This window comes from Danio aesculapii, chromosome 1 (assembly GCF_903798145.1).
Source record: "Danio aesculapii chromosome 1, fDanAes4.1, whole genome shotgun sequence".
In the NCBI taxonomy this organism is placed as follows: domain Eukaryota; kingdom Metazoa; phylum Chordata; class Actinopteri; order Cypriniformes; family Danionidae; genus Danio; species Danio aesculapii.
The window spans coordinates 16,364,388-16,392,369 of NC_079435.1; the positions used below are offsets into that span (position 1 = coordinate 16,364,388).

At 37.6% G+C, this 27,982-nt stretch overlaps 1 protein-coding gene across 1 annotated transcript; it reads left to right on the top strand.

Annotated features, from left to right (window-relative positions):
• Positions 1-753: 753 nt before the first annotated feature.
• Positions 754-27,973, top strand: slc43a1b (solute carrier family 43 member 1b). The gene is made up of 15 exons (XM_056456730.1): positions 754-1,008; positions 7,601-7,758; positions 8,447-8,633; positions 9,596-9,651; positions 10,454-10,530; positions 15,072-15,164; positions 15,379-15,512; positions 18,072-18,205; positions 18,290-18,436; positions 20,858-20,893; positions 22,102-22,234; positions 22,315-22,444; positions 25,259-25,332; positions 25,525-25,648; positions 27,119-27,973. The coding sequence occupies exons 2-15, from the start codon at positions 7,605-7,607 to the stop codon at positions 27,287-27,289; spliced, it is 1,650 nt and encodes a 549-aa protein (XP_056312705.1). The 5' UTR covers positions 754-1,008; positions 7,601-7,604; the 3' UTR covers positions 27,290-27,973.
• The last annotated feature ends 9 nt before the right edge of the window (positions 27,974-27,982 follow it).

Here is a 27,982-nt window from a genome sequence, read left to right on the forward strand (position 1 = left end):
TATTTATGTCCGCACTATTAATTATTTATATATTTATCTAGGAATTTGTGGATTTTTATATACATAAATTTTTATATTTGCATATTTATTAATTTATTATTTTAATTATGCAGGAATTTATGGATTTATTTACTCATTTATTTATATATTTGCATATTTATTTATTTATGCAGGAATTTATGGATTTTTTTCTCATTTTTAATATATTTGCATATTTATTTATCATTTTATTTATGGATTTATTCACTCATTTATTAATATATTTGCATACACACACACACACACACACACACACACACACACACATATATATATATATATATATATATATATATATATATATATATATATATATATATATATATATATATATATATATATATATATATATAATTTTTTATGCAGGAGTTTCTGAGTTTATTTACTCATTTATTTATTTGCGTATTTATTTAGTTATAGTTTTTGCAGTTGCAGTTTTTCCTCGATAGTTCCACACAATGTGGCTTAAAAAAGCCCCATTAATAAACTAAATAAAACTCCTCAAAATTGTCAAGCCAAATCTGAAAGCATATACAATTAATTGGGTTATTATTTGCAGTGTCAAAAGAAAATGTTAAAATAAATGTACTAATCGACCCGACACCCTTTCCTCAGTCAGAGCTGTTTCGTTGCTGTTGGCCGCACGGGGGCGCAGCAAACTCTGTGAATAAACTTACCAACAATCCAGCAAGCGCGTACTCGCTGTTTGGGAAACAACCATAAATTGAGTTTTCGTTTGGAACGGTTGGGAGGAGGGGGTCAACTCCAGGAGCCATTTATAGACAAAAAGAGCAGCGAGAGAGAAAGCGCTTTGAGAACTTGACAAATCTTCTTCAGTTCAAGTACAACCTGGAGCTCAGGAACAGAAGAACTTTGAATTACAGCAGCGCTGAAGGGCTTGAAAGCAGACCAACACTGAGAAAAACCAGGCACATGCCATTGTTATAAATAACTGCACATAAGACAGTGGTAAGTTTACTTTGTCCCTGTTTCCAAGATTTATGGAAACTAGAGAGCTGAAAAGGCAATGCTCGGGTTTTTGCTAAATGTTTAGCAGTAAATACAACTGGCAACTCTTATAGGTTAATATTCCAGAGAGCATTTATTGTGTGGTGTAGGCAAATCTGTAAATGACAAAGTCAACCACTATAGACTTCGCATTTTAAGTGTTAGCAGTTTAATTTGCACGATTGAATGTGTTTTAATTAGATTTTGTTTGGGGTTGTGTTTGTTCAGAGTATTCTCCTTTCCTTGCGCTGCAAATATAAAATACGCAATTTAATGCATCATGGCACTTTTCCCTAGTATTTAATAAATTTTACCCTTGCAGCTGACACTTCTCAGTGGTCTCGTGCGCGCGCGATGTGTTTTTTCCTTTAGGAAACTGAAGCGCGCACGCGGCACTTCCAGGGAGCTGCTGAACACGCGGTAGCAGCTGTAGTCAGTGTGAAGGAAACAGCTGTGTGGGTGTGTGGGTTTAGCTATACATGTAAGGGCTCAAATGACCTCACTTATATCAAGACAACCAATAAGTAAGAACATCTTACTTTTCTCACAAGTTTAAAACGCGTGTACATTAGCCAAAAGATGTTTTATTTGTAAATAATGATTAGCCTATGTCTTTTTTGAGAGGGTTGAGGTTTGGGTTAGGGTTAGGCCATTGAAAATATTCTTATATAAAATAAGTGGAAGTCTAGGCAATGACCTCACTAAGACGACAGATTCAAGATATAAACAGGTAAGGAAGTCAGAAAGAGCCAAATTGCAAGAAATAAAGTCAAAATCACTAGATATGAACTTGGAATTGTGAATTATAAACTCAAAACTGTGCAAAATAGATATTAAATTGCAAAAAATAAATTAAAAGCGGACAAATATCAGATATATCAGATTTGTAACATATTAAAAATTGTAAGAAAAAGGCAGAATTCAATACATAAAAGTCAGAATTTGGGTGAGAACTCAGAGTTATTGTTCGTATTTTAAGGTGGTAGTGAGCATCCATCTTATGTTCAACTTTATTGCGTTCACTCATGCTCTCTTTTTTTGCAGAAATACAATGTTTCCTGAGGGAATGTAAATATATATTTCAAATAAGTTTGAAGTTAGTGGATATAATTTTATATACATATATCCTTATAATATTTTAGTTAGAATCACAGTAAGAACATTTCTACATTCTTCAAAACCTCAGAGGAAGCATGGGAAATCTGAGTGTAATGGAGGCCAGCTAGCGAAGGGCTGTGCAGGTAAACCTCACTCCTCTGACCTCTAAAGGTGCTCTGTAGTGACTGACGCTAGGGGCTATTGTCTTTAGCCTCCTTGTTAGAGCAACCGACTCCCATGCGGAGAGTCGCTGATTCGATCTCAGCTCAGACCGTGTTGGGTACAGTAGGACCAGTGGGTAAGATGTGGGGGCTAGTCCGGGATAGGAACCAGGCTTAGGGGTGTGAGTGTAATGGAGGCCAACTAGCGAAGGGCTGTGCAGGTAAACCTCACTCCTCTGACCTCTAAAGGTGCTCTAGTGACAGACACTAAAGGCCATGGTCTTTAGCCTCCTTGTTAGAGCAACCGACTCCCATACCAAGAATCGCCAGTTCGATCCCAGCTCAGACCGTGTTGGGTGCAGAAGGACTGGTGGGTTACATGGGAAACCAATTAACATGAAATAGAAAGGTCTCGACGATAAGTTTGCATAAGGAAAAAAGATTGTGTCCAATATCAAGATCACAAATAACAAATACAAATAAGTCCTGCGTCTCATCAACAGCGAAACTCTAACCGATACAGTTAGCCTCTCCAATAGACCCAGGGAGTTTATTGAGGGAACGACTCCTCATGCTGATTCAGACTGATTCTGAGTCTTTTTGAAAGATTCATCAAGGGCTGATGCACTGTTTGTTGTTAATTATATCTCAATACAAGACACATAAAAATATACAGTGGGGGAAATAAGTATTCAGCACAACACCATTTTTGTCAGAAAACATATTTCTAAAGGTGCCTTTGACTTGAAATTTTCACCAGATGCTGATAACGACCAAAGAAATACATATATGAAAACAAATTTCATTACTTTACAAATTAAGTTATGTGTAATAAAATGAAATGACGCTGGAAAAAAGTATTGAACACATGAAGAAAAGGAGATGTAGAAAGGCAGTGAAAGCTCAGACTGCAGCTAAAATCTCTCAGTAGTTCTTCAGCAACTCTCTACCCTTCATTACTGTAAATGAATATCAGCTGGTTCAGTCCAACATCCACATCACAAGGAGGATGAAGATGAAACCAGGGTGGACATTTCAGCAAGACAATGATCCAAAACACAGCCAGAGAAACTCTCAAATGGTTTCAGAGAAAGAAAATCAAGCTGTAGAATGGCCCAGCCAATCACCTGACTTGAACCCAATAGAAAATACAAAATAAAGATCAGATTTGATAGATGAGACCCACAGAACAGTCAATATTTTTACACACAGTTGAAGTCTGTGAAAAAAAATCACACCTGAGTGAGGCATGAGACTTTATTCTCCATATGAGAGTCTTATTTAAGCTGCCATCTATAACTATAAAGCAGCATTATTTCTTATGTCACCGTTAAAATAAAGCTCATGTTTATTAGGCTAATAATTAGTTTACAGTACATATTGGCAGAAACGTGGCTAAAAAGGCGGCGTGTCTCCTAACTCCACCTCTAAACCCAACCATTGTGGTGGCTTAGCATAATTGAGCAAATTCATACTATATGAATTAAATAGCCACTATAAATCAAAAAGTGGCAAATTGCCATGAGATCAAATTGGTTTTACTTCAGGATCTAAGGTCATATCAGTGTTAGAGCAGCACAGTGACAATCGGTCACAGCAGTGAGATGCCCATGGTGTGCATTGAAGGTTGTGACTATTTCTGGTGTCAGCAGGTCAGGGGGTGTGTAGACATGTGCTCTATGGATAATAAAAATACTTCAGCCACTTGCATGTGACGGACAAGTATGAAAAGCTGAGTTCAGGTCGTAAATAGACACAATAACTCACATGCAAACTCACAGATTATTAGAAGCAAGGTATTTGAGCAATGATTCGGCCGTCAGATGTTTGCACTCTGTCCTAAATTACAGGCTCTTGTTTCATTTTGCAACGCAGACGTATGCTGTTCAAGAATGTGCTGAAGAAGCAGAGGACAAGTCTTGACAAAAACTGTAGCAGTTCTGTTTCTAATGGGCTGATTTCTGCTCATTTCTGCTGTTCACACGCAAGCAGTAGTGAATGAAATGTTTGTGTCTTGAATGTGTGCAGGTTGAGTGGAATGAATGGTGTCTTTACATACCTGCTTATTTACATTTGTGGTCCTCGGCACACATTTAGGCATGAATGAATCTCAAGCCCCGTTTACACTAATATGTTGTAGTTTTAAAACGGCCCTTTAGAACGTAAATGATCTGCATCCAGGCTGGCGTTTCACCTAGCGTTTCTGAAAAGATCTCCGTCCACACTACACCACTGAAAACGAATATCACGTGACCACACACACACAGCATATGTGCACGTCTGAGCTTCAGGCAGTCAGCGGTTGCTTTGAGCACACCTCCCCAGGTGAGAACAGTGCACATCGGACAGTTCGTCAAGGATCTACCGCTGGATCTAATATCACTATGTTTGTCAAACGTGACATTTAATTCATCTTGTCTCTATCTAATGACTCTTTAGTCTTTTGAATCTATTACTTGTTTTCAGATAACGCGTTTTGGCTGAGCACAAAGATAAATTTATATATTAGTGTCACTGATTCTGCACATTTGTCTGATTGCTTGCATTTATTTCCTATAATTTATAAACTTGTTGTACGTTATACTTTTATAATTTTATAATGGCTGATTTTAACTCATAAGAGAGGGTATGTTTTGTATTTTCAATGAAAATGAAAGGAGACAGTTATGTTATAGGCTTTGTTTTGTTATAAAGTGAAGATGACGGTCATATAAATATGTGGCTACACAGCGCCTCAACATTTTTGTTGCTAATAGTTGCTAATATCAAAATGAAAATAGACAGTTCCTCAAATCATGTTTTCATTTTATTGTTAAGAGTAAAACAACGTAGCCAGGGTGATGTGAATGAAGTTACAAAGTACACTGCTCCCTTTGGGGCGATGCAGTGGCGCAGAAGGTAGTGCTGTCGCCTCACAGCAAGAAGGTCATGGGTTCGAGCCTCTGCAGGGTCAGTTGGCATTTCTGTGTAGAGTTTGCATGTTCTCCCTGCATTCGTGTATGTTTCCTCCGGGTTTCCCCCACAGTGCAAAGACATGCAGTACAGGTGAATTGGGTAGGCTAAATTGTCCGTTGTGTATGTATGAGTGTATAGATGTTCCCAGAGATGGGTTGTGGCTGGAAGGGCATCTGCTGCGTAAAATCGTGCTGGATAAGTTGGCAGTTCATTCTGCTGTGGCGACCCCAGATTAATAAAGGGACTAAGCCGAAAAGAAAATGAATGAACTGCTCCCTTTGAAGATTTACCTGACGTGTCCTCGGGAGTTCAAACTTGCTATATGAGTATAACGTACAATAAGTTTATACATAAAACCTGAACTTACAAGGAAAGAATGTAAGACTGAACTTTGTGCACTTAATATTGAGGAAAAAGCCCCAATCAGATTGCAGCCCTACCTCCGTTTTCAGATGTCTCAGTTTTCCCCCATCCTCACTAACCCGGAGCAGCAGCATTTTAAAACCAAAATGGCCTCCTCAGCGTTTCCAAAACGCTCTGTTTTCAGGGCACGAAAACTCCGGCATAGAGTGGACAGAAGGCGTAACCGTAGCAAAACCTATGCGTTTTAAAACTTAAACGTATTAGAGTGAATGGGGCCTCAGATGCTGTTTGTTTAGTTTAATGAATATTTTCTGTATTCAACTTTGTGCAGGTAGAGTCTGAAATAGTACACCACAAAATAATTTCACAAATGTAAAAACTTCACAATACGTGTCTACTGTAATACATTGCATTGGTTCATACTGGTGAAGCTCGATTCTGATTGGCTGATGAACATTTGAAGCAGTTACTTTTAGATAAAAGTATGGCTTTAGTAGTTCCACGCAGACCGACTTACTCTTCCATATCAGTACGCTGAATGATTTCAGTTCATCCACTGACTACAACACTAAAAAATAGATTCAAAATGCTCAGGATGATATGAATACGAATTTAGAGACTACTTCTACACACAGAAACTGTTTGAGGATAAAAACCTAACAAATGTCTTTACAAATCATAACAAATGGAGAAGCACGATCGGCTTTGACGAGGCTAATTCATTATTGACAATCATTCTATTATCCAATCAACTTAAGACCAAACGCCTATAAATAGTCAAGCACGTCCTTACTCTGTTTCTCTTGAATTCAGTATCCCTCCACCACCCCAACTCCACACTTTTAAACCCAAAACCTACATAAATGGGAGGGGGGGAGCGTTCTTGAACCAAGCTAAACACTGTGATCGGACCCCTATCTCTCTCTCTCTATCCTAATAAGGGGAATAACAAAATGTAGGGTGTCTTTCCGAGCTCAGAGCCTTCTCAGAGAGAGTATTTCTAAAGTACTATAAAATACTTGCTCACACAAAAAAACCCTAAACGGTCTGTATTTTGGTGAAAACGTATTTTTTTTCAAAGCAAGGTTGGCATTTGCACGGAATTGCTCATATTCTATTCATTCAAATATCTGTGAGTGTGAACTCATGAAATAAAGGTATCTGAACAGGTGTGGTGACCATAGTATAACCAGTATAAGTGACCCCTGTCTGTTGAATTAATAAACAATAATGCACATCTGAGGTATAACAGCCACATCACCACGTGTGCATTATTTTTGTAATAATTTAGCGGTCTGTTGTTAGTTTTTACTAATGTTGAGTACTACTGGCGTGTTATTGCATGACTGATGAAGGAATAAATTATTCCTTTATTATCAGCTACTTCATCAGCAACTAATAAAGAGTCGATTGTATTATTAGATAAAGTAATATTCAAATTATTTTCCCAGGTCACTTGTTTGAGTCCCGGCTGGGTCAGTTGGCATTTCTGTGTGGAGTTAGCATGTTCTCCCCTTGTTTGTTCGCTTGGGTTTCCTCCTAAGAGGGTCCCAGAGGGTCTTGTTTTATACTCATTTTGAATTGATTTGTAAATTCAGCGATTCAGAACTGGAGATTAAATGGATCATTTGAATCAGTGAGTCTTTATCAGTAGACTACCTCTGAATGAATCATTTGAATCAGCGAGTTGTTGATGACTTAATAATGAATGAAATAAAATCTTTCCAGTTCATAATGACAAGTGAAACCTTGATTTAACAGAAAAAAATCTGCATGTTCACAAGTCAGAAATCACGTTCATGCCTTGAAGCAAATGGTGATTCCTCCAGTTCAAAATAACTTTACTCAACTACAATTATGAAATATAGTTGACACCAAAGTACAATATTTGTTTTTTTAATGCGGTGAAGTAAAATCATTCTCAAATATAAAAACAGTAGCCAAGCAAAAACACAGTTACTGTTTTCTCCCTGCAGCGCAATGGCACCATCACTCTCGCAGGCCTACAGGAGGCGCTGGTGGATGGCAGTCACCTCCATCATAGAAAACCTGCTCTTCTCTGCTGTATTGTTGGGTTGGGGTTCACTACTAATCATGCTGAAGAACGAGGGCTTCTACTCACACCTCTGCACAGGTATGTGATGGGAACACATGCTTATTTTTCAACACTTTTTACTATGTTGATTGTGCCAAAGCAGATTAACAAAGAGAATAAAAACCATAACAATATTTCAGACTGTGGAACATCCCAGAATATTAGGTAGAATACTGGTGTAGTTCTAGTTCAATTAAAACTGATTCAGTTCAGTTTAAAGTCCTTGTGTAATCAAAATGAAGGCTTTTAATTGTTAGTATAAGTTTGTTAGGCTTAAGGATATCTATAAGCTAGTGTGTTTCAAAACAGTGACACAATTCGTTTTAAAAAGATATAATAATTCAAAGCTTGCAGTTTATCACAAAAAATGTTGACGTCAATTCATACTTCAGTTTCTCATCAAATCTTCTGACCAATCAAATGCTTTCTAGTACCTCACATGTCCCTCCCCTTTCAGGAGGCTATTGCTATACGCACTTAAGCTCAACCAGTCACTAGTAAAGCAGTGATAAAAACTAAACACTATTGGCTGGTTTTTTTTTTAAGTGGGTGGAGCTACACTATGTCCCGCCCTGTCTTAATGTTTTAGTTCAAATCGCAGCACACATATCATAGGACCCTTTATTATTGCCACTTTTAATGGATGATACCCTGAAGAACAGTTTTACGAGACTACACCATTCAAAATATTTACAATATTTCTCTGTTTCTCCTCTGACTCTGCTAGAAAATGTCACCGAGGGTCACAGTAACGTGAGTTTGACGGAGCACACGGTTTGGCTGAGCTGCATTGAGCAGGAGGAGATTCTCAATCTGGGCTTCACCATCGGTTCCTTCATCATCAGCGCAGCCACTCTGCCGCTGGGAGTCCTGATGGACAAGTTTGGCCCTCGTCCAATCAGACTGTTTGGCAGGTGAGAGACTTCGGTGTACTAATGCTGAGAGTTGAAAAATGGGCTGCAATGTGAAAAGTATAAAGGGTTGCTGTTAAAATTCCTTACTTTTCCTTCCGCTTAGTCTCTGATTATCAGAGGTCGCCACAGTGGAATGAACCGCCAACTATTCCAGCATATGTTTTATGCAGCAGATGCCCTTCCAGCTGCAACCCATACACTCTCACATGCTCACACACACTCATATACCACGGTCAATTTAGTTCATCCAATTCACCTGTACTGCATGTCTTTGGACTGTGGGGGAAACCGGAACACCTGGAGGAAACCCACGCCAACATGGGGAGAACATGCAAACTCCACACAGAATTGCCAACTGATCCAACCGAGGCTCGAACCAGTGATCTTCTTGCTGTGAGGCGACAGTGCCAAGCATTGAGCCACCGTGACGCCCCCTGCTGTTCCCCATAAAATCAAAGAAATTTTTTTAGATGTTAGTATCAGTATGTTAATCTTAAGTTGAGATACACCAAGTCGACGCCAAACACCTTGTGCAGACAAAAACCAACTTGTCCGAACCCGGCCCCCGAGGCAATTTGTTTCGGCCCCTTCAATTAGTGTGACCAAGACATCAAAAATAAATTTAGTTCAGTCGAAAAACGGCTGCTATAGTAATGAAGTGACGTGCGTCTGTTCAAAACAGCACGTCTCACATGTACACCGCCCCCTTCAGGATGCTATTGCTATTTGCGCTTGAGCTCAACCACTCTTTCTGGCAGAGCTGCGATTAAAAACAAAATGAAAATCTGCTGTTTATTTTTAAAGGGGAGGGGCTAATCAATTTCCCGCTCTGATCTTTATGTTTCAGTTCAAATTACGTCACTTGTCCAACCAAAACACACATTTCAAAGCACTTCACAAGACACTAATTGAGTAACTCATGTGTAACTTTCAGTAACTTGTTGTTTTTTTTATTCTAACAGCTCATGTTTTGCGCTCTCTATGGTTCTGATCGCTGTAGCGTCTTATAATCCAAAAGGTCAGTATTAATGTCTTATGTTTTTGTTCAAATTGTTTAAAACAAGGTACAATATAAAGTTCTTCTAGTATATTAGCACGTAACTATATATATATATATATATATATATATATATATATGTATGTATGTATATGTGTGTGTGTGTGGGTGTGGGTGTGTGTGTGTGTGTGTGTGTATTTGAGGACAAAATTATTAACCTTTATGTGAAATTTGAATTATTTTTCAATTATTTCCCAAGTACAGAGAGAAGACTTTTTTCAAGAACTCATTTTTTTTTTTTTGCTATGACAGTACTTAATATTTTACTAGTTATTTTTCAAGATACAGAGTGCAAATTGATGGCATAACTGGGTTAATTAGGTTAAAAAGCAAGTGATGTTAATTAGGCAAGTCATTGGACAACAGTGTTTTGTTCTGTAGTCAATCGAAAAAAAGAATTTAAGTTAATAATATTACCTTAACTTAGCTTTATAATAAACTAATAATATTGACCATAACAGTTTTTATATATTCCTGCCAAACTAAAAGAAATAAGACTTTCTTCACAAGAAAAATTCAATACGAAATACTGTGAAAAATGTTCTTGCGCTCTAAAAATAACAATAATGAATAATAATTATATAATTTAAATAATAATAACTAATAATTTAGTCTTCAAATCAGTCAGAATGGGTTTTGAGTAAAACAGTGATGACTGCCATACAGTTTTACAATGATTGACAAAAAATGCCTATAAAATGTGTAAAAACAGTGTAACCGTGTAACAATAAGTAATGAAAGCATTGTTTCCTTTTCTTCACAGTGTTATCAGCTCTCATATTCATCGCTGTCTCTATGAATGGGTTTGGAGGAATCTGTCTAACCTTCACTTCACTTACAGTAAGAGTACAGTAATTGTCTACATATCTGCACTACTGGTTTGTTTTGCACTAATGAAAGATTTAATAATGTAAAATATTACTATACTTTCTCGATCTTTCAGAAAAGATGCATTATGTGACACTAAAGAGTGGAGTAATGGCTGCCTAAGGTTCAGCGCAGCATCATAGAAATTAGAAAGATATTACGCTGTAAAAAATTGCTGTAAAATGTACGGCAATACTGACAATTTTGGATGCCAGTAATAGTTTACAAATGCAAAGTTTACAAGTGCAAAGTTTACAAGTGCAAAGTTTACAAGTGCACTGTAGTTTTAAAGCAAAATTGTAATTGTTAAGTTTACAGTGCACATGTAAATTTTACAGTATTACTGGCATCCAAATTTACAGCATTTTTCACAGTGCACTTTTTACATTATATTAATAAAAGAAATTAACTAATTGGTTATGTGTAAATCAGGTAGATATTATGTTTAAAAGTCTGCGTGCATGCTTGCTATGCATGTGATTGCATATAAAGCACACTTATTCTTCCTAATAAAGTTTAAAATAGCACCAAAATGTGTGTTATTCTGCACATAAAAGCTGCATTAGCGTAACTGCTCTTGCATGTCTTTAGCTGATCACTTCAGTGCTGCACATTCAGTGCTTTGGCTTCCTCTCGCTCTGCATTTTGGCATGCCGTTCTCAGCCAATCCCAGCACAGATCCGTCCTCACGCCCTCACGAGCCCACCTTCTCCAACATTAACACAACTGTCCTTGCTTTCACTCACATGTCTGTTTCCCTCACGTGTGCGTGTCCATCCATATTTTTACACTGCCAAAAAACAAGATCTAGAATTGACCATATATATCTCCTCCATAAATGTATTAATAGAAACAGACATTTTAATCTGAGTTGCAAAAGATTTGGAAACAGCAAGATTTGTTAATTTTTTATGCACACCAGGCTTCATTAAATATATGATAAACACAGTATTATTGTGAAAAATTTAAATTTTATATTTTAAAATAACTGTAAATATATTTGAACATATAATTTATTCCTGTGATTCGAAGCTGAATTATAAGCAACATTACCATTTTTAATAGCAAGATCTACAGTAGAATTGGCCATATATATCTACTCTATAAATCTACTATTAGAAATAAACATTTTAATCTGGGTTGCAAAAGATTTAAAAACATCAAGATTTGTTTTTTATGCACATCAGGATTAAAAATATGATAAACATAGTATTATTGTGATATATATACACTTACCGGCCACTTTATTAGGTACTCTTGTGCAGCTGTTCGTTAACGCAAATTTCTAATCAGCCAATCACATGGCAGCAACTCAACACATTTAGGCACGTAGACATGGTCAAGACAATATGCTGCAGTTCAAACCGAGCATCAGAATGGGGCAGAAAGGGGATTTAAGTGACTTTGAACTTGGTATGGTTGTTGGTGCCAGATGGGCTGATCTGAGTATTTCAGAAACTGCTGATCTACTGGGATTTTCACGCACAACCATCTCTAGGGTTTATAGAGAATGGTCATAAAAAGACCAAAGACCAAAATATCCACTGAATGGCAGTTTTGTGAGAACAAATGCCTTGTTGATGCCAGAGGTCAAAGGAGAATGGCCAGACTGGTTCGAGCTGATAGAAAGGCAACAGTAACTCAAATAACCACTCGCTACAACAGAGGTATGCAGAACAGCATCTCTGAACACACAACATGTCGAACTTTGAAGTGGATGGGCTACAGCAGCAAAAGACCACACCGGGTGCCACTCCTGTCAGCTAAGAACAAGAAACTGAGGCTACAATTTGCACAGGCTCACCAAAATTGGACAATAGAAGATTGAGAAAACTTTGCCTGGTCTGATAAGTCTTGATTTGTGCTGCGACATTTAGACAACAACATGCCTTACCTGCCTTATATCAATAGTTCATGCTGGTGGTGGTGGTGTTATGGTGTGGGGGATATTTTCTTGGTACACTTTAGGCACATTAGTAGCAATTTAGCATCGTGTCAACGCTACAGCCAACCTGAGTATTGCTGACCATGTCCATCCCTTTTATGACCACAGTGTACCCATCTTCTGATGGCTATTTCCAGCAGGATAACGCGCCATGTCAAAGCACGAATCATCTCAGACTGGATTCTTGAACATGACAATGAGTTCACTGTACTCAAATTGCCTTCACAGTCACCAGTTCTCAATCCAATAGAGCACCTTTGGGATGTGGTGGAACAGGAGATTCACATCATTGGATGTGCAGCCGACAAACCTGCAGAAACTGCGTGATGCTATCATGTCAATATTGGACAAAATCTCTGAGGAATATTTCTAGTATCTTGTTGAATCTATGCCACGAAGAATTAAGGCAGTTCTGAAGGCAAAAAGGGGACCAACCCGGTACTAGTAAGGAGTATCTAATAAAGTGGCCGGTGAGTGTATATGTATAATAACTGTAAATATATTTGAACATATAATTTATCCCTGTGATTCGAAGTTGAATTATAAGGAACATAATTAATTTACCAAAAACAAGTCTAGAATTGACCATACATGTCTGCTCTATAAATGTATTATTTTATTCTGTATTTTAATTTATTCGGAAAAACATCAAGATTTGTTCATTTTTGTATGCACATCAGGATTAAATATATGATAAAATAACTGTATATATATTTTAGCATGTAATCCAAAGCTGAATAATACACAATATTACTTTAATTTTCAGTGTCACGTCACCTTTCAGAAATCGTTCATTTAGGCTAATATTGCCATGGAAAACACATTGAAAACAAGTAACACCTCACAATATTTCTGTTTTATTGCACTCGTGATCAAATAAATGCAGCATTGGTGAGCAGAAAAGACTTTTTACAAATAGTTCCTTAAAATATAACATTAAAAACAACGTCATTTATGTACGCCAACCCACATTTTATATAAAAATGTGTTTTCCAGCAGCACATTCAACAGAAAATGTGACCAGCAATGAATTTAATGCATCTGAATGTCATTGCATGTTAAAAAGAAAGCTTTAACAGTTTGTAACTTGCAGGTTTTGCAAAACTACGCCAATATTATTTGCCATTATTTGCTGTTTTGTCTTAAAAACATGCAAACATTGCTCCAGCGTTTCTCTTTTAGCTTATCAGCCTCGCTGAACCTTCCCACCCTCCTCTTTTTGTTCCAGATTTTTTGGATGTCTGTGATCTTTGGATGTTCTTCTGACTGTCAAATTTCATAGTTCGATGCTGGCACGCATACACACACGCCCACACATAAACACACACACACACACACACACACACACAAATATACACACGCTTGTCCTGAATTGAACTTAAAGTTGTGTTCAGTTCATTTGAGCTGCGTGTGTAGACTAATTGTACTAAAACTACTACACAATAAACCCCTCTGTTGTTGCATTAGTGTTAGCTGGAGTGCAGTATGTCAGATTTAAGTTCATGTCAGCTTCCGGAAAGTCTTTCATTTCAATAACATATATTTATGTGCTGAAATAGAACGTTATTTTTAAGAGCTGGGAAAAGACTTTTTCTCATTGGGAGTCATTTGTCATGTAGGTTGTGTTTGTTTGTTTCAATTTGAAGAGGACGATGTCTGTGTTGTTGGAACAGGGGTGCAGGAGTGTCCATAGCTCATATATCCATAACTATCATACCTTTACTTCGCTGTACCCACACAATTACGATTACATGCTAAATAAATGAAATAAATAAATCAATCGACTGCTGATCGATTGATTATGCAGTAATTTGTAGAATAAATATAACTACACGTTAAATTATTTCATTTTTATAATATTCAAAAAATTCATATATACTATTATAATATAAATAAACTATAAATATAATTATATAAATCAAATAATATCAAACTATTTATTGTGCGGCTTATAATTAAATGTTAAGTATAATTGATTATAATAACAATTAAATAATAAGTCAAATCCTGTTTATTTATCAACTTTTTTTTACTAATAAATGATTTTGATCCTAAATTTCGGGCAGCACAGCGACTCAGTGGGTAGCACGATTGCTTCACAGCAAAAAGGTTGCTGGTTCGAGCCTCAGCTGGGTCAGTTGGCAATTGTGTGGAGTTTGCATGTTCTCCCCGTGTTCGCGTGGGTTTTCTCTGGGTGCTCTGGTTTCCCCCACAAGTCCAAAGACATGTGCTATAGGTGAATTGGGTAAGCTAAATTGTCCATAGTCTATGTGTGTGAATGAGAGTGTATAGGTGCTTCCTAGGGATGGGTTCCAGCTTGATGGACATCCACTGCGTAAAACATATGCTGGATAAGTTGGCGGTTCATTCCGCTGTGGTGATAAAGGGACTAAGCCGAAAAGAAAATGAATGAATGTAAACTAAATTTCCTAATGAAGGGATAAAGGCAGTTTCAAGCCTCAAGCTCCTAATGCTCTCTAGTGGCAATTGACAGGCACTACAGTGTGGGCTCATGTTTTATTATTAGCATGTTCATTTGCTCCTCTGTCTTCTTGCTTGTTTCTCTTAGTTGCCGAATATGTTTGGAAACGTGCGTTCCACCATCCTTTCACTCATGATCGGCTCGTATGCCTCCTCCGCGGTCACCTTTCCTGGAGTCAAGGTACAGTTACTGTATAGATGTGAAGAATTTACACATGAGCATACTCTGCTCCTGCGGTTCAGCATTTGACCCTGTTTTCTGTCTGTCTCTCTATCTGTCTGTCTCTCTATCTATCTCTCTATCTGTTTTGTCTGTCTCTCTACCTGTCTGCTTATCTGTCTATCTCTCTATCTGTCTGTCTGTCTGTCTGTCTGTCTGTCTCTCTGTCCTGCAGCTGATCTATGATGTCGGCGTGTCGTTCTCTGTGATCTTCTGGCTTTGGGCCGGGTTTGCCTGCCTCGTCTTCCTCAATTGCTTTCTAAACTGGCCTGGAGAATCTTTTCCTGCCCCCGAGGACATCAGATACATGTCAGTAAAATAAAATGCAAGAATCACAAATACATACACTACACATTTTATCAATTATTATATATGAGTATATGATGATTCAAAATGGGTATATCACACTCTACAAGTCAAACGTTTTGGATCAGTATTTTACTCAGAAGTTTTTTTCAAATGCCATAAAACAATAAAACTGTAAAATATAATTATTATTTTTTCTCTATTTTAATATATTTAAAAAAATTATTGGTGATTCTGCATGGTCATGATCAGTCACAGCTCATTAATTGATCATAGTATAATCAATGTAAATGAAAAAACTCTTCAGCAATAAAACTTTTAAAATAACAGCAACATCATGGCCATAATCTTACCTTCATCGCCTCCTAATCATCCCCATCCACTGAATTGGCTCTACCACTGTCTCCCCACTCCACCTATAGCTGGTGTGTGGTGGATGCCAAGTAGATGCTGCACACTGGTGGTGGTGTGGAGAGACAGTGGCACGTACTGTGCGTACCTACCTACCATGAGAGGGCGTGAATTATTGCAGCTTTTTTATTTATTTATTAACTTTGTACATAATTTAAATTGATTATTAAACAGTATACACTACAATATTGACAAAGCAAGATGAGAATAAATAAAGATGTGAGTTTGCGTGTTTTAAAGTGCGTATGTACTTGCATGCTGGAAGATGGCTGGGCAAAGGAATCTATTGGCTTTAGTTTTGCTGGTGTTTTTTCCACATACTAAAAATTACAAGTCAGATAGCTATTGTATAAAACAAGGTTCAAAATGAGTAAACGCTCTTTAAGAACAGCTAAACTTAATTGAGACATTTGCCAAAAGGCCGAAAACTAATGAGATAAATATTGCTTCCCCACACGGGGTGGAAACCGCAGTCTCATCAGCACCTGAGCCAGGGGAACTCCAGGCCCAGCCTGTGGCTGCGCAGCCTCCTCGCATGGAACCGCTACCATTCATGGTGTTTTAATCAATTTTATCTGACAGACTGGCACAAATAAGTAGACATCTTCATTCTCACAAGTTTCTACGTTCACTCACCCTTCCAAAAGAGTTTGAGACTGGTTTAAAGCACTTCACTGTTATTCGCTATTCTTGTTTATCTAGTAGATAACTGACCAACAAAATATATATATATATTCAAATTAAGAGACAATGGTGTGCTTTTCATTTTCTCAGTCTCACTCGCGGCAATGCCCTTACATAATGTAGCCTTTAACAGCAAGCATCAGTGTTTTTTGAGATTGAAATGAGAATAGAGGATGATGGGGCGGGGTGGTGCTTGATACAGTTGAAGTCAGAATTATTAGCCCCCCCTTGAATTTATTTATTTTTTTAAATATTTCCCAAATGATGTTTATCAGAGCAAGGAAATTTTCACAGCATGTCTGATAATAATTTTTTATTTTTTTTTATTTCGGCTAGAATAAAAGCTGCCTTTTAATTTTTATGAACCATTTTAAGGTCAATATTATTAGCCCCTTTAAGTTATATATTTTTTCGATAGCCTACAGGACAAACCATCATTATACAATAACCTGCCTGATTACCCTAACCTGCCTAGTTAACCTAATTAACCTAGTTAAGCTAATGTCACTTTAAGCTGTATAGAAGTGTCTTAAAAAATATCTAGTCAAATATTATTTACTGTCATCATGGCAAAGATCAAATAAATCAGCTATTAGAAATGAGTTATTAAAACTATTATGTTTAGAAATGTAAAAAATCTTCTCTCAGCTAAACAGAAATTGGGGGAAAAAATAAACAGGGGGCTAATGATTCTGACTTCTATTGTATGTGCGTACCTTCTTGCAGGCGCTTCTGTGGAGGGACCCGCCCTCATGATTGTGAAGCGCTGTTTGTAAATACACACATTACATTACAATCCATTATATTACATGTGTAACGTTAAAAATGTCCTTAGAATCAAAAATATGAAGCATTACTGATAATAATCAGAAATGTTTTGGGGCAGATATTCAAACCAGCATATTAGATTGATTTCAGAGGGATTTGTGACATCTGGAGCAAAACTTAACCTTGACAGACAGACAGACAGACAGACAGACAGACACACACACACATGCAAACACACAAATAAATAATAAATACAACTAAAAATAATGTACATAAATTAATTACATTCTGAAATATATATGTAAACCACTTTAATGTGGTCATGTCATTGACCCACATTGCTTGTTCTTTGCTTGTTATCAAAAAATATTTTTGCTTGTTATCAAACGATTTCATAATCGTAACAAGAGGCAATTCAATCATAACTTAGTGCTAAAACAGCTGTCGTAGCATTATTGGGTTCTCGGAAGCTATGGAAATTAAAAATGTAAATCAGGAACTACGTTGGGACCATTGTTTTTGTTTACACTGCTGAAAATGGTCTATAGGAAAAGAAATGAAATCCTCTCACAATACTGCTGTTAATTTAAAAAGCAAGTCAGTGTTGGTCAGGATAAAAGAAACATTTGACAGGCTGTGCATTATCACTCAATATATACACCAACATTCTAAAAAACCCTCTTGTGGTTTATTTCACAGTACTATGGGGAAGTTGAGAGGTAAAGAGCTGGACCAAAAGATGACCGACACTCGTGTGGTTCTGAGAGAGCAAGAGGAGCCCAAAAAACTGCCTTCCAGTGATGAAGCCGCCAGTGATGGAGCAGAAGCACAGAGCAAGTCTCCCAAACACACTGTTAACAAAGATTTTTTAATCTGTCAACAAAATAATCCTGACGTTATCTGTTTTTGGGACGCAGGCTCTCCTCCCTTTCGTCGCTCTGTGTGCTCTCCTATCTTCCTGTGGAGCATCATCACCATGGCGATGACACAGCTCCGGATCATTTTTTTCATGGGTGCCATGAATAAGATGTTGGAGTTCCTGGTGACCCACGGGGACGCGAACCGTGAGCATCAGCCAAACGTTTCATTAGTTGATTTTTAAAGGGGTCATATTGTGCATAGCGGTTTGAGCTTGAAAAAGAGTGCCGTTCATTGAGTATGCTTACATGGACACCAATAATCCGATTTTAATGCGATTAAGACAATACTATGATTAAGAGTCGACCATGTAAACAGCCTTTTTTGATTAATGGAATTAAGATATGTGGAGTATTTAGTTGCATTATTGAAGTGCAGTACAGACATGTAAACATTGCACTCAAACTATTACTGTAGTGTAAGATTTTTGTCGCATTTTGCTACAGGACAGTCTATACACACACAGCTGTTTGACACTATTCTCTGCAATTACAGAGTAAGTATAGGACCACAGACACCAACATCACAAAATGTGGAGGTTTTCTTTCCCATACAGCATGCGGTATCAAATTCCATTAAAATTAAAGCTGCAAGCAGCGATGAATGGGACCTCGCACCCGGGCTCATCGCTGCCTGGTGGCCCTAGGATGACAGAGAACAGTGGGCAATAATAATTGAAGCTGATAAATATAAAAACCTGACAATGTTATCTATTTGTGTCATTCATACTTCTGTCAGCAGGTGGCACTATGAATGTGAATGAATACTCACATGTAGATGTCTTCAGTATAGTACTGTAATCAAAGGTGTGGAACCTGGGGCAGACTGGACATAGTAAGGCTGAGTTATAACAGCTTGCTTTTCCATGACAAAACACTGAGGTTTGTCAGGCCGCCACAGATACGGCTTTCGACGAAAACTCTAGATCTTCATAATATATCATCGTTAGAGCTTTCAGATACAACCACCCAAATTTGGTGCTGATACGATAAAATTTGGAGGAGGAGTTTGTTACAGTATAAAACATGTCATTTCTTGTTGCCAATAAGTGGCGCAAGGACTAGCTAGATATTGGCCTTGTTGATGTCTGAGGTCAGAGGAGAATGGCCAGACTGGTTCGAGCTGATAGAAAGGCAACAGTAACTCAAAAAACCACTGGTTACAACCGAGGTATGCAGTAGAGCATCTCTGAATGCACAACACGTCACACCTTGAGGCGGATGGGCTACAGCAGCAGAAGACCACACTGGAAGCCACTCCTGTCAGCTAAGAACAGGAAACTGAGGCTACAATTCACACAGGCTCATCAAAATTGGAAAATAGAAGATTGGAAAATGTTGCCTGGTCTGATGAATCTCGATTTCTGCTGCGATATTCAGATGGTGGGATCAGAATTTGACATCAACAACATGAAAGCATGGATCCATCCTGTCTTTTATTAATGGTTCAGGGTGGTGGTGATGGTTTAATGGTGTGGGGGATAGTTTTTTTAGCATACTGTGGGCACACTAGTACCAATTGAGCATTGTGTCAATGCTACAGTGTACTCATCTTCAGATGGCCACTTCCAGGAGGATAATGCACCATGTCATGAAGCGCAAATCATCTCAGACTGGTTTCTTGAACATGACAATAAGTTTATTGTACTGAAATGGCCTCCACAGTCACCAGTTCTCAATCCAATAGAGCACCTCGAACGGGAGATTCGCATCATGGATGTGCAGCCAACAAATCTACAGCAACTGTGTGATGCTGTCATGTCAATATAGAGCAAAATCTCTGAGGAATATTTCCAGTACCTTGTTGAATCTATGCACGAAGGATTACGGCAGTTCTGAATGCAAAAAGGGGTCCAAACTGGTACTAGTAAGGTGTGCCTAATAAAGTGGCCGGTGAGTGTAGACATTTATTGAACATCAGTAAATATTTATTTTATTTTCTTTCATTGTATGATTAAGATTAAATAACAGCATCTGGGTTTACATCACCATCTCTTAATGCGCATCCTGAAGCATCGCTTGTGAAACAAAAAATTCTTAGCAATTTCGAATAAAGATCCATTAACTCTTATTACTACATTAGAGCTCACTTGTGGTGGTTTTGGTCTTGTATTTGCCAATACATAAATTTGTTTGCTGAATAAACGTAGCAAACATTTCAGATATGACCTGTCTCATTTCTGCTTGCCTTGTTTACTGTTGGTTACTAGATTACCAATTAATATAAAGCATAACAGACTGTATTATCACTTAAAATTCTATCATTTGTATATAAAGAGGCAGGCAGAAGACACTTATTTGCATTTAAAGAAACAAATACCAAAACAACTCGTATTTGCATATGGAAAAGCATAATATGACCCTTTAAATGAAATAAATAATTAAAAGTATAAATGCTGTTTTAAATGTGCTCAATAATAGATGAATGAATGTAATTAGAACAATCTCACTGCAGTATGCTACAGTATGTTTCTGCTGAAGTGTGTGTTCGTGGGTAGTACACATAATCAAGTATTTTAAGCTGACTTAATACGCCATTGATTTTATTATTGTATTAATTTGTTTTAGCCTCTGAGGAGTTGATGAAGGAGTCAGAAGAGCAAGGTAAGAAAAACCATGCCATTTTCACCAATTTCATCTATATTGGTTTTAATTTGAACAATATTACTGATGAAAGTTCAAGATTTGTCAGATTTACTAATGGCTCGAACCAGCACCAACTATTATTTACTGCTTAAACTACTGGATACTTCTTTTACTACACTCAGCAGGGGCGTACTTAACCAATAAGTGAGGTAAGCAGCCACGGGCCTGACCAATGCCAAGAAGCCTAATTGAATCATATAGCTCGTTTATTTGAAAAAAATGCTAGAGCCCCCCAAATCACAAAGTCCGCCCCTGATAATTATTTTTTCAAGTATTTGCAATTCACACCTAGTCCTAACAACATGTGACGTGGAACCACGACACACGATAAATGCTATCTTTTCCATGTTAAAAGGAGTTTTTGTCCTAACACTGCGATGCCGACGCATGAAATTCCTATTTTAGAAATGCTTTCTATTTCCGCCATGCAACTATGACAAGGATAACCTCAGGTACCGATTATGTGCTTTATTCAGTGTTAATAGTTTTACCTCAGATCTTATAAATAAAATAACTAGCAGACGGTTTAAAAATGAAAGTCAGAACTGTGAATCAGTGGAGACCAACAACATCATTCACTCACTAGCCTATTAATAATGTTAAAGAGATTTAATATGTATTAATCACATTAAAAGCTTTTCCCATTTCGTTGGGAGTGCAGTGGCTGGTGGTATTCAAATGTTTCTGTCATGTCGCATCGCTTTTGGAGACTGTTGCTGAGTGTAGAAATATTCTTTAACTATATGTTGTGAACTATATATAAGCAATATGTACATTTTTGACTTCTAAAACATGAAAATACCACAATATGTTTGCAAATATTTAAGAAACATGATACGTGAATGTACTTGTTTATCTCTAAAACAATGCTAAAGTCAGATATTCTCCTTTTAAAACGTGAATTCCGTGTTGTAATGTCTGTCTTTGTTTTGGTGTCTATAACCTGCCTACTGCCAGTTTACCTAATTACCTTTTAACATCCCAGGTTGCCTTGGTGGAAAACAAAGCATATTTTATTTCAGCTCTAAAGGCTGCCTCAATGTAGAGGGGAAAAAACCCTCTCCAATATTTTGAATTTAGACTGCAATACCTAGTTTAGCCACTAGGTTTAATCCATACACACTACACTTTTAATTTACACATTAAAGAGCTTGTTTGTGTTGCAGTGGGCCTGTACTCGTCCATCTTCGGCACTCTTCAGCTGCTCTGCCTGCTGTCATGTCCTCTGATCGGATACATCATGGACTGGAGGATGAAGGAGTGTGAAGATGACGTCAGTTCAGCAGACGGAGAAAAGAGGTGAAGGGGTTAAAGGAGAGGAGAAGGGAGTGAGATGTTGAATGACTTTGATATGTCATTAATCTCATTGTTTTCTTCAGTCCGTCTGGGCCTCCAAAGAGGGATAGAAAGATCCAGAAACTCACCAACGCCATAAGAGCTTTCATCTTTACTAACATGCTGCTAGTCACCTTCGGAATCCTTTCCCTCATAGACAATCTACCCATACAGGTTAGACGTACATTCATCCTTATGTGAACAAAATTGGGTAACACTTTATTTTAAGCATGTCTTCCATGTACTTACTGTAGTAATTACAATTATTTTATGGATAAATACATGATACTAAGCCTAGACCTAACCCTCATCCCGACCCTAACCTTATTAAGTATATGTACAGGTATTAATATCATTATTAAATTAATAGTTAGACTGTAACAAGGACACCTTAAAATAAAGTATGACCCAAAATTGTAACCAAATGTGTATATATTATGTAATGCCAGTTGCAGAGTGTAATTTAATTAATTAAATGTTAAATAATCACAAAACACGAAACACTCACTTAATGTATGTAAATAAGGACTCATGTTTTAATACTTTAAGTTAAATGTTTGGTGATTTGACTTTAGTTAGTATTTTTTCTTGTATCAAAACTTTCCCATCATTCATTTAATTAAATTTGTCAAAATTTTCCACTCATACATACAGTGCATCCGGAAAGTATTCATAGCGCTTCACTTTTTCCACTTTTTTTGTTACACCCTTTTTCCAAAATGGATTAACTTCATTTATTTCCTCAAAATTCTACACACAATACCCCATAATGACAATGTGAAAAAAGATTTTCTGAAATTGTTGAAAATGTATAAAAAATATAAAACCTGAAAAATCACATGTACATAAGTATTGACAGCCTTTACCGTGGGGCTCTAAATTGAGCTCAGGTACATTCTGTTTCCACTGATCATTCTTGAGATGTTTCAGCAGCTTCATTGGAGTTCACCTGGGGTAAATTCAGTTGATTGGACATGATTTGAAAAAGCATTCACATGTCTATATAAGGTCCCAGGGTTGACAGTGCATGTCAAAGCACAAACCAAGCATGAAGACAAAGGAATTGTTGGCTGGGGAAGGTTACAGAAAAATTTCTGCTGCTCTGAAAGCTCCAATGAGCACAGTGGCCTCCATCATCCGTAAGTGGAAGATGTTTAGAACCACCGGGACTCTTCCTAGAGCTGGCCGGGCATCTAAGGGGCTTAGTCAGGGAGGTGATCAATAACCCGATGGTCACTCTGTCTGAGCTCCAGCATTCTTCTGTGGAGAGAGAAGAACCTTACAGAAGGACAACCATCTGTGCAGCAATCCACCAATCAGGCCTGTATGGTAGAGTGGCCAGACAGAAGCCACTCACCGCCTGGAATTTGCTAAACGGCATCTGAAGGACTCGCAGACCATAAGAAACAAAATTATCTGGTCTGATGAGACTAAAATTTAACTCTTTGGAGTGAATGCCAGGCGTTTGGAGAAGCCCAGGCACCACTCATCACCAGGCTAATACCAACCCTTCTGTGAAGCATGGTGGTGGCAGCATCATTCTGTGGGGATGTTTTTCAGCAGCAGGAACTGGAAGACTAGTCAGGATAGAGGGGGTGCAAGATGAATGCAGCAATGTACAGAAACATCTTGAATGAAAACCTGCTTCAGAGTGCTCTTGACCTCAGACTGGGGCGACGGTTCAGCTTCCAGCAGGACAATGACCCAAAGCACACAGCCAAAATATCAATAGAGTGGCTTCACAACAACTCAGTGAATGTCCTTGAGTGGCCCAGCCAGAGCCCAGTCCTAAATCCTATTGAACATCTCTGGAGAGATCTGAAAATGGCTGCACACTGTCGCTTCCCTTCCATCCTGATGTAGCTTGAGAGATACTGCAAAGAGGAATGGGCAAAAATTCCCAAAGACAGGTGTGCTAAGCTTGTGGTATCATGTTCAAAAAGACTTGAGGCTGTAATTGCTGCCAAAGGTGCATCAACAAAGTATTGAGCAAAGGCTGTGAATACTTATGTACATGTGATTTTACAGGGTTTTTATTTTTCATAAATTTGCAACAATTTCAAAAAAATATTTTTTCACATTGTCATTATGGGGTATTGTGTGTAGAATTTTGAGGAAACAAGTGATTTTAATCCATTTTGGAAGGCTATAACATAAAAAAACGTGGAAAAAGTGAAGAGTTATGAATACTTTTCGAATGTATTGTTGGGGAAAAGGAATATTTATTGTTTTAAATAATTTTTTGTCTCTTTTTATCTTCATTAAACAATTGTATTTGTATTGCTTAAGGTGATATGAACTAAACTTCTCTTCAGTGTGATATGCCTTGCATACTAATGAAGCATTTTTGCAGATGTAGATGAAGCTTATAGAAGTGCAAATGCCCGATTATCTAAAATTAACTTGAGTTCTGCAGCTAAACTTCCTGTGAGCAGAGATGGGTTGAAAATGATCACAGAACATTTGCAGTTGAGAAGTTTTATGCTTTTAACCTTGTGCAGAGAATTCGTAGAAAAAGAGGACGTATGTATGGGTGCGGCCAATGGAGGACTGGAGAATGACTCACAAGTGACGAATTCCACTAAACTCCACCTCTTAATATCAGCTGTGTATAGAAGCTGGAGTCAGGAAATTAAAATTGTTGCACAACTGCTGAATGTAATTCTTTCATTACATTGGGGACATGAGAATTCTGTGAATCGAATTATTCAAGAAATTAGTAAGGTGTTTGACATTGAAGAAAATCCTCTCCTGACCTTTTGACCATGTGTTTATTGAACACGCATGGGATTGGCTAGGTATTCCAACACTATGACTTCTTGCCCCAGCTATGTTGTTGCAGTAAAATATTAATATAATAATAACAATAATAATAATAATAATAATAAACATGCTCATCAGCTTCTCAACCTTATTATGCTGCAACCGAGCTATAAGGACTGTTATTTATTTATTATATGCACTTCTCTTTTTCTCTCTCTCTCTCAGGTGGTGTCATTCATTCTTCACACTGCAGTTCGGGGTTTCATTCACTCCTGCTGCGGTGGCCTTTATGCTGCTGTGTGAGTTTTACTTAGCAAAATAAACCTGATTTCCATTTAATTCCCAGGCAAAAAGCATTGAGGGTTAAAGCATAAATGAATGAAGTTAATAAACTCAATCTCCATTAACTGTTAAAAAAGGTATTAGTAATTGAATATTTGTACTATCTGCTGATTTTTTTCTGCCGTCAAACTGGTTATTTTTGGATTTAGGTACCCAACCAATCACTTTGGCACTCTTACGGGTCTGCAGTCCATGATCAGTGCTGTGTTTGCCCTCCTACAACAACCACTCTTCATGTTGATGGTGGGACCATTAAAGGGAGATCCTTACTGGGTGAGAGTCTTATAGTCAAGTCATTTTTATTTCTATAGCGCTTTTTTTCTGTGGTCTGTTGAATGTTTTGAGTCTCATTGGCTGAAATTGTGCACTGTAAATTTGCTCATTCCATAGTATGTTGAATTCTTGAGTCTAATTGGCTGGAATGTGCGCAGTAGATTAGTTACTTCCATGGTTTGTTGAAATTCTTGATTCTGATTGGCTGGAATGTGCGCAAGAGATTAGTTCATTCCATGGTTTGATTCTGACTGGAAGATGCACAGTAAAATCATTTATTGCATGATTTATTGAAATTCTCGGTTCTGATTGCCTGGAAGGTGTGTAGTAAAATCATTTGTTTTGAGTCTGATTGGCTGAAATGTGCACTGTAGATTTGCTCATTCCATGGTCTGTTGAAATTCTGGATTCTGATTGGCTGGAATGTGCACAATAAATTAGTTTATTCCATGATTTGTTGAAATCCTTGATTCCGATTGTCTGGAATACGCGCTGTAGATTAGTTCCTTCAGTGGTTTTTTGAAATTCTTGATTCTGATTGGCTGAAATGTGTGCTGTTGATTAGTTCATTCCATGGTTTGTTGAAATTCTTGATTCTGATTGGCTGGAATGTGTGCTGTATATTTGCTCATTCCATAGTATTTTGAATTCTTGATTCTGATTGGTTGGAATGTGCGCAATAGGTAAATTCACTTCATGGTTTGTTAAAATTCTTGATTCTGATTGGCTGGAATCATCGCAATAGCTTAATTCATTACATGGTTTGATTCTGATTGGAAGATGCACAGTAAAATCATTTATTGCATGATTTATTGAAATCCTCGGTTCTGATTGGCTGGAAGGTGTGCAGTAAAATCATTTATTCCATGGTCTGTTGAAATCCTTGATTCTGATTGGCTGGAATGTGCACAGCAGATTAGTTCACTTCATGATTTGTTGAAATCCTTGATTCTGATTGGCTGGAATGTGCGCAGTAGATTAGTTAATTCCATGGTTTGTTAATTGTTAATTCTGATTGGCTGGAATGTGCGCAATAGATTACTTCACTTCATAGTTTGTTAAAATTCTTGTTTCTGATTGGCTGGAATGTGTGCAATATATTAGCTCATTACATGGTTTGATTCTGATTGGAAGATGCACAGTAAAATCATTTATTGCATGATTTATTGAAATTCTCGATTCTGATTGGCTGGAAGCTGTTCATTAAAATTGTTTATTCAAGGAAAACAGGCATAATCATAAATCAGGTATGATGATTCATCAGTATAAGCACGTTGAGCTCATTATAGACACATTCAGTTCCACAGAATGCTGGTTATGTTCTAGTTAGTTCAGTGATGATTCAGTTCAGTTTAATATGAATGCTGTGGTTGAAGGAAGTGATTTACTGTAATACACCATTCATGTCTGTGCACAATTAATATTTATATTTAAATAGAGTACATTTTGAAACTTCGTCTGCATCAACAGATCAACTTGGGCCTGCTTCTGTTCTCATTGGTTGGATTCCTGCTGCCAGGATACCTTTTCTATCATCGCAGACATCTAATACAAGAGAAAGCAGCACGCGACGGTCAGTCTCTGAGCCTCAACCAAACTAACGATTCCTCAAAACATCAGGGGACCAACGGGGATGTCTGAGGTGGAACATGTATGATTGTGTTGTATGTGAATTATGGATTAACAGATTAATGACAGTTCCATACGGAAATATCAGGCTTCCTGTTCAGTCACAGCAGAGACTTGATAAATATGAAACAGTGTTACAAACAAAACAAGCAAACGTGCAATTCAAAGCATCATTCAAGGCTGTGTGACTGGACAGGATGTATTCTCAAGGCTTTTATCAGTAATTTTGTAGACAGAGAAATAAAATGATGCCACGTTGTCTGTCCATTTTAAAAGTCTTGTTAACCATCGCAACCAAATAAATAATGTTTTTGTTGGTGCACCAAACACTGCTTTAGGCTTTACAATACCCTACCTGACAAAAGTCTTGTGATTGATCCCAGATGTAAGAGCAACAAATAATTGACTTCAAGTTAAAGTGGCAGACGGTAGATTTTTCTGATGAATCATCTGTTAAACTGCATCACAAATACTGCAGAAGACCTATTGGAACCCGCATGGACCCAAAGATTCTCACAGAAATCAGACAAGTTTGGTGAAGGAAATATCATGGTTTGGGGTTATATTCAGTATGGGGGTGTGCGAGAGATCTGCTGAGTGGATGGTAACATCAACATCCTGAGGTATCAAGACATTTGTGCTGCTCATTACATTACAAACCACAGGAGAGGGCAAATTCTTCAGCAGGATAGCGCTCCTTCAGCG

Coding starts and splice junctions, on each gene's coding strand:
- slc43a1b (XM_056456730.1), top strand. CDS start 7,605: ATGGCACCATCACTCTCGCAGGCCTACAGGAGGCGCTGGTGGATGGCA. Junction 15,513..18,071: donor CCCGAGGACATCAGATACAT/GTCAGTAAAATA, acceptor TTTATTTCACAG/TACTATGGGGAAGTTGAGAG. Junction 18,437..20,857: donor GACCCACGGGGACGCGAACC/GTGAGCATCAGC, acceptor AATTTGTTTTAG/CCTCTGAGGAGTTGATGAAG.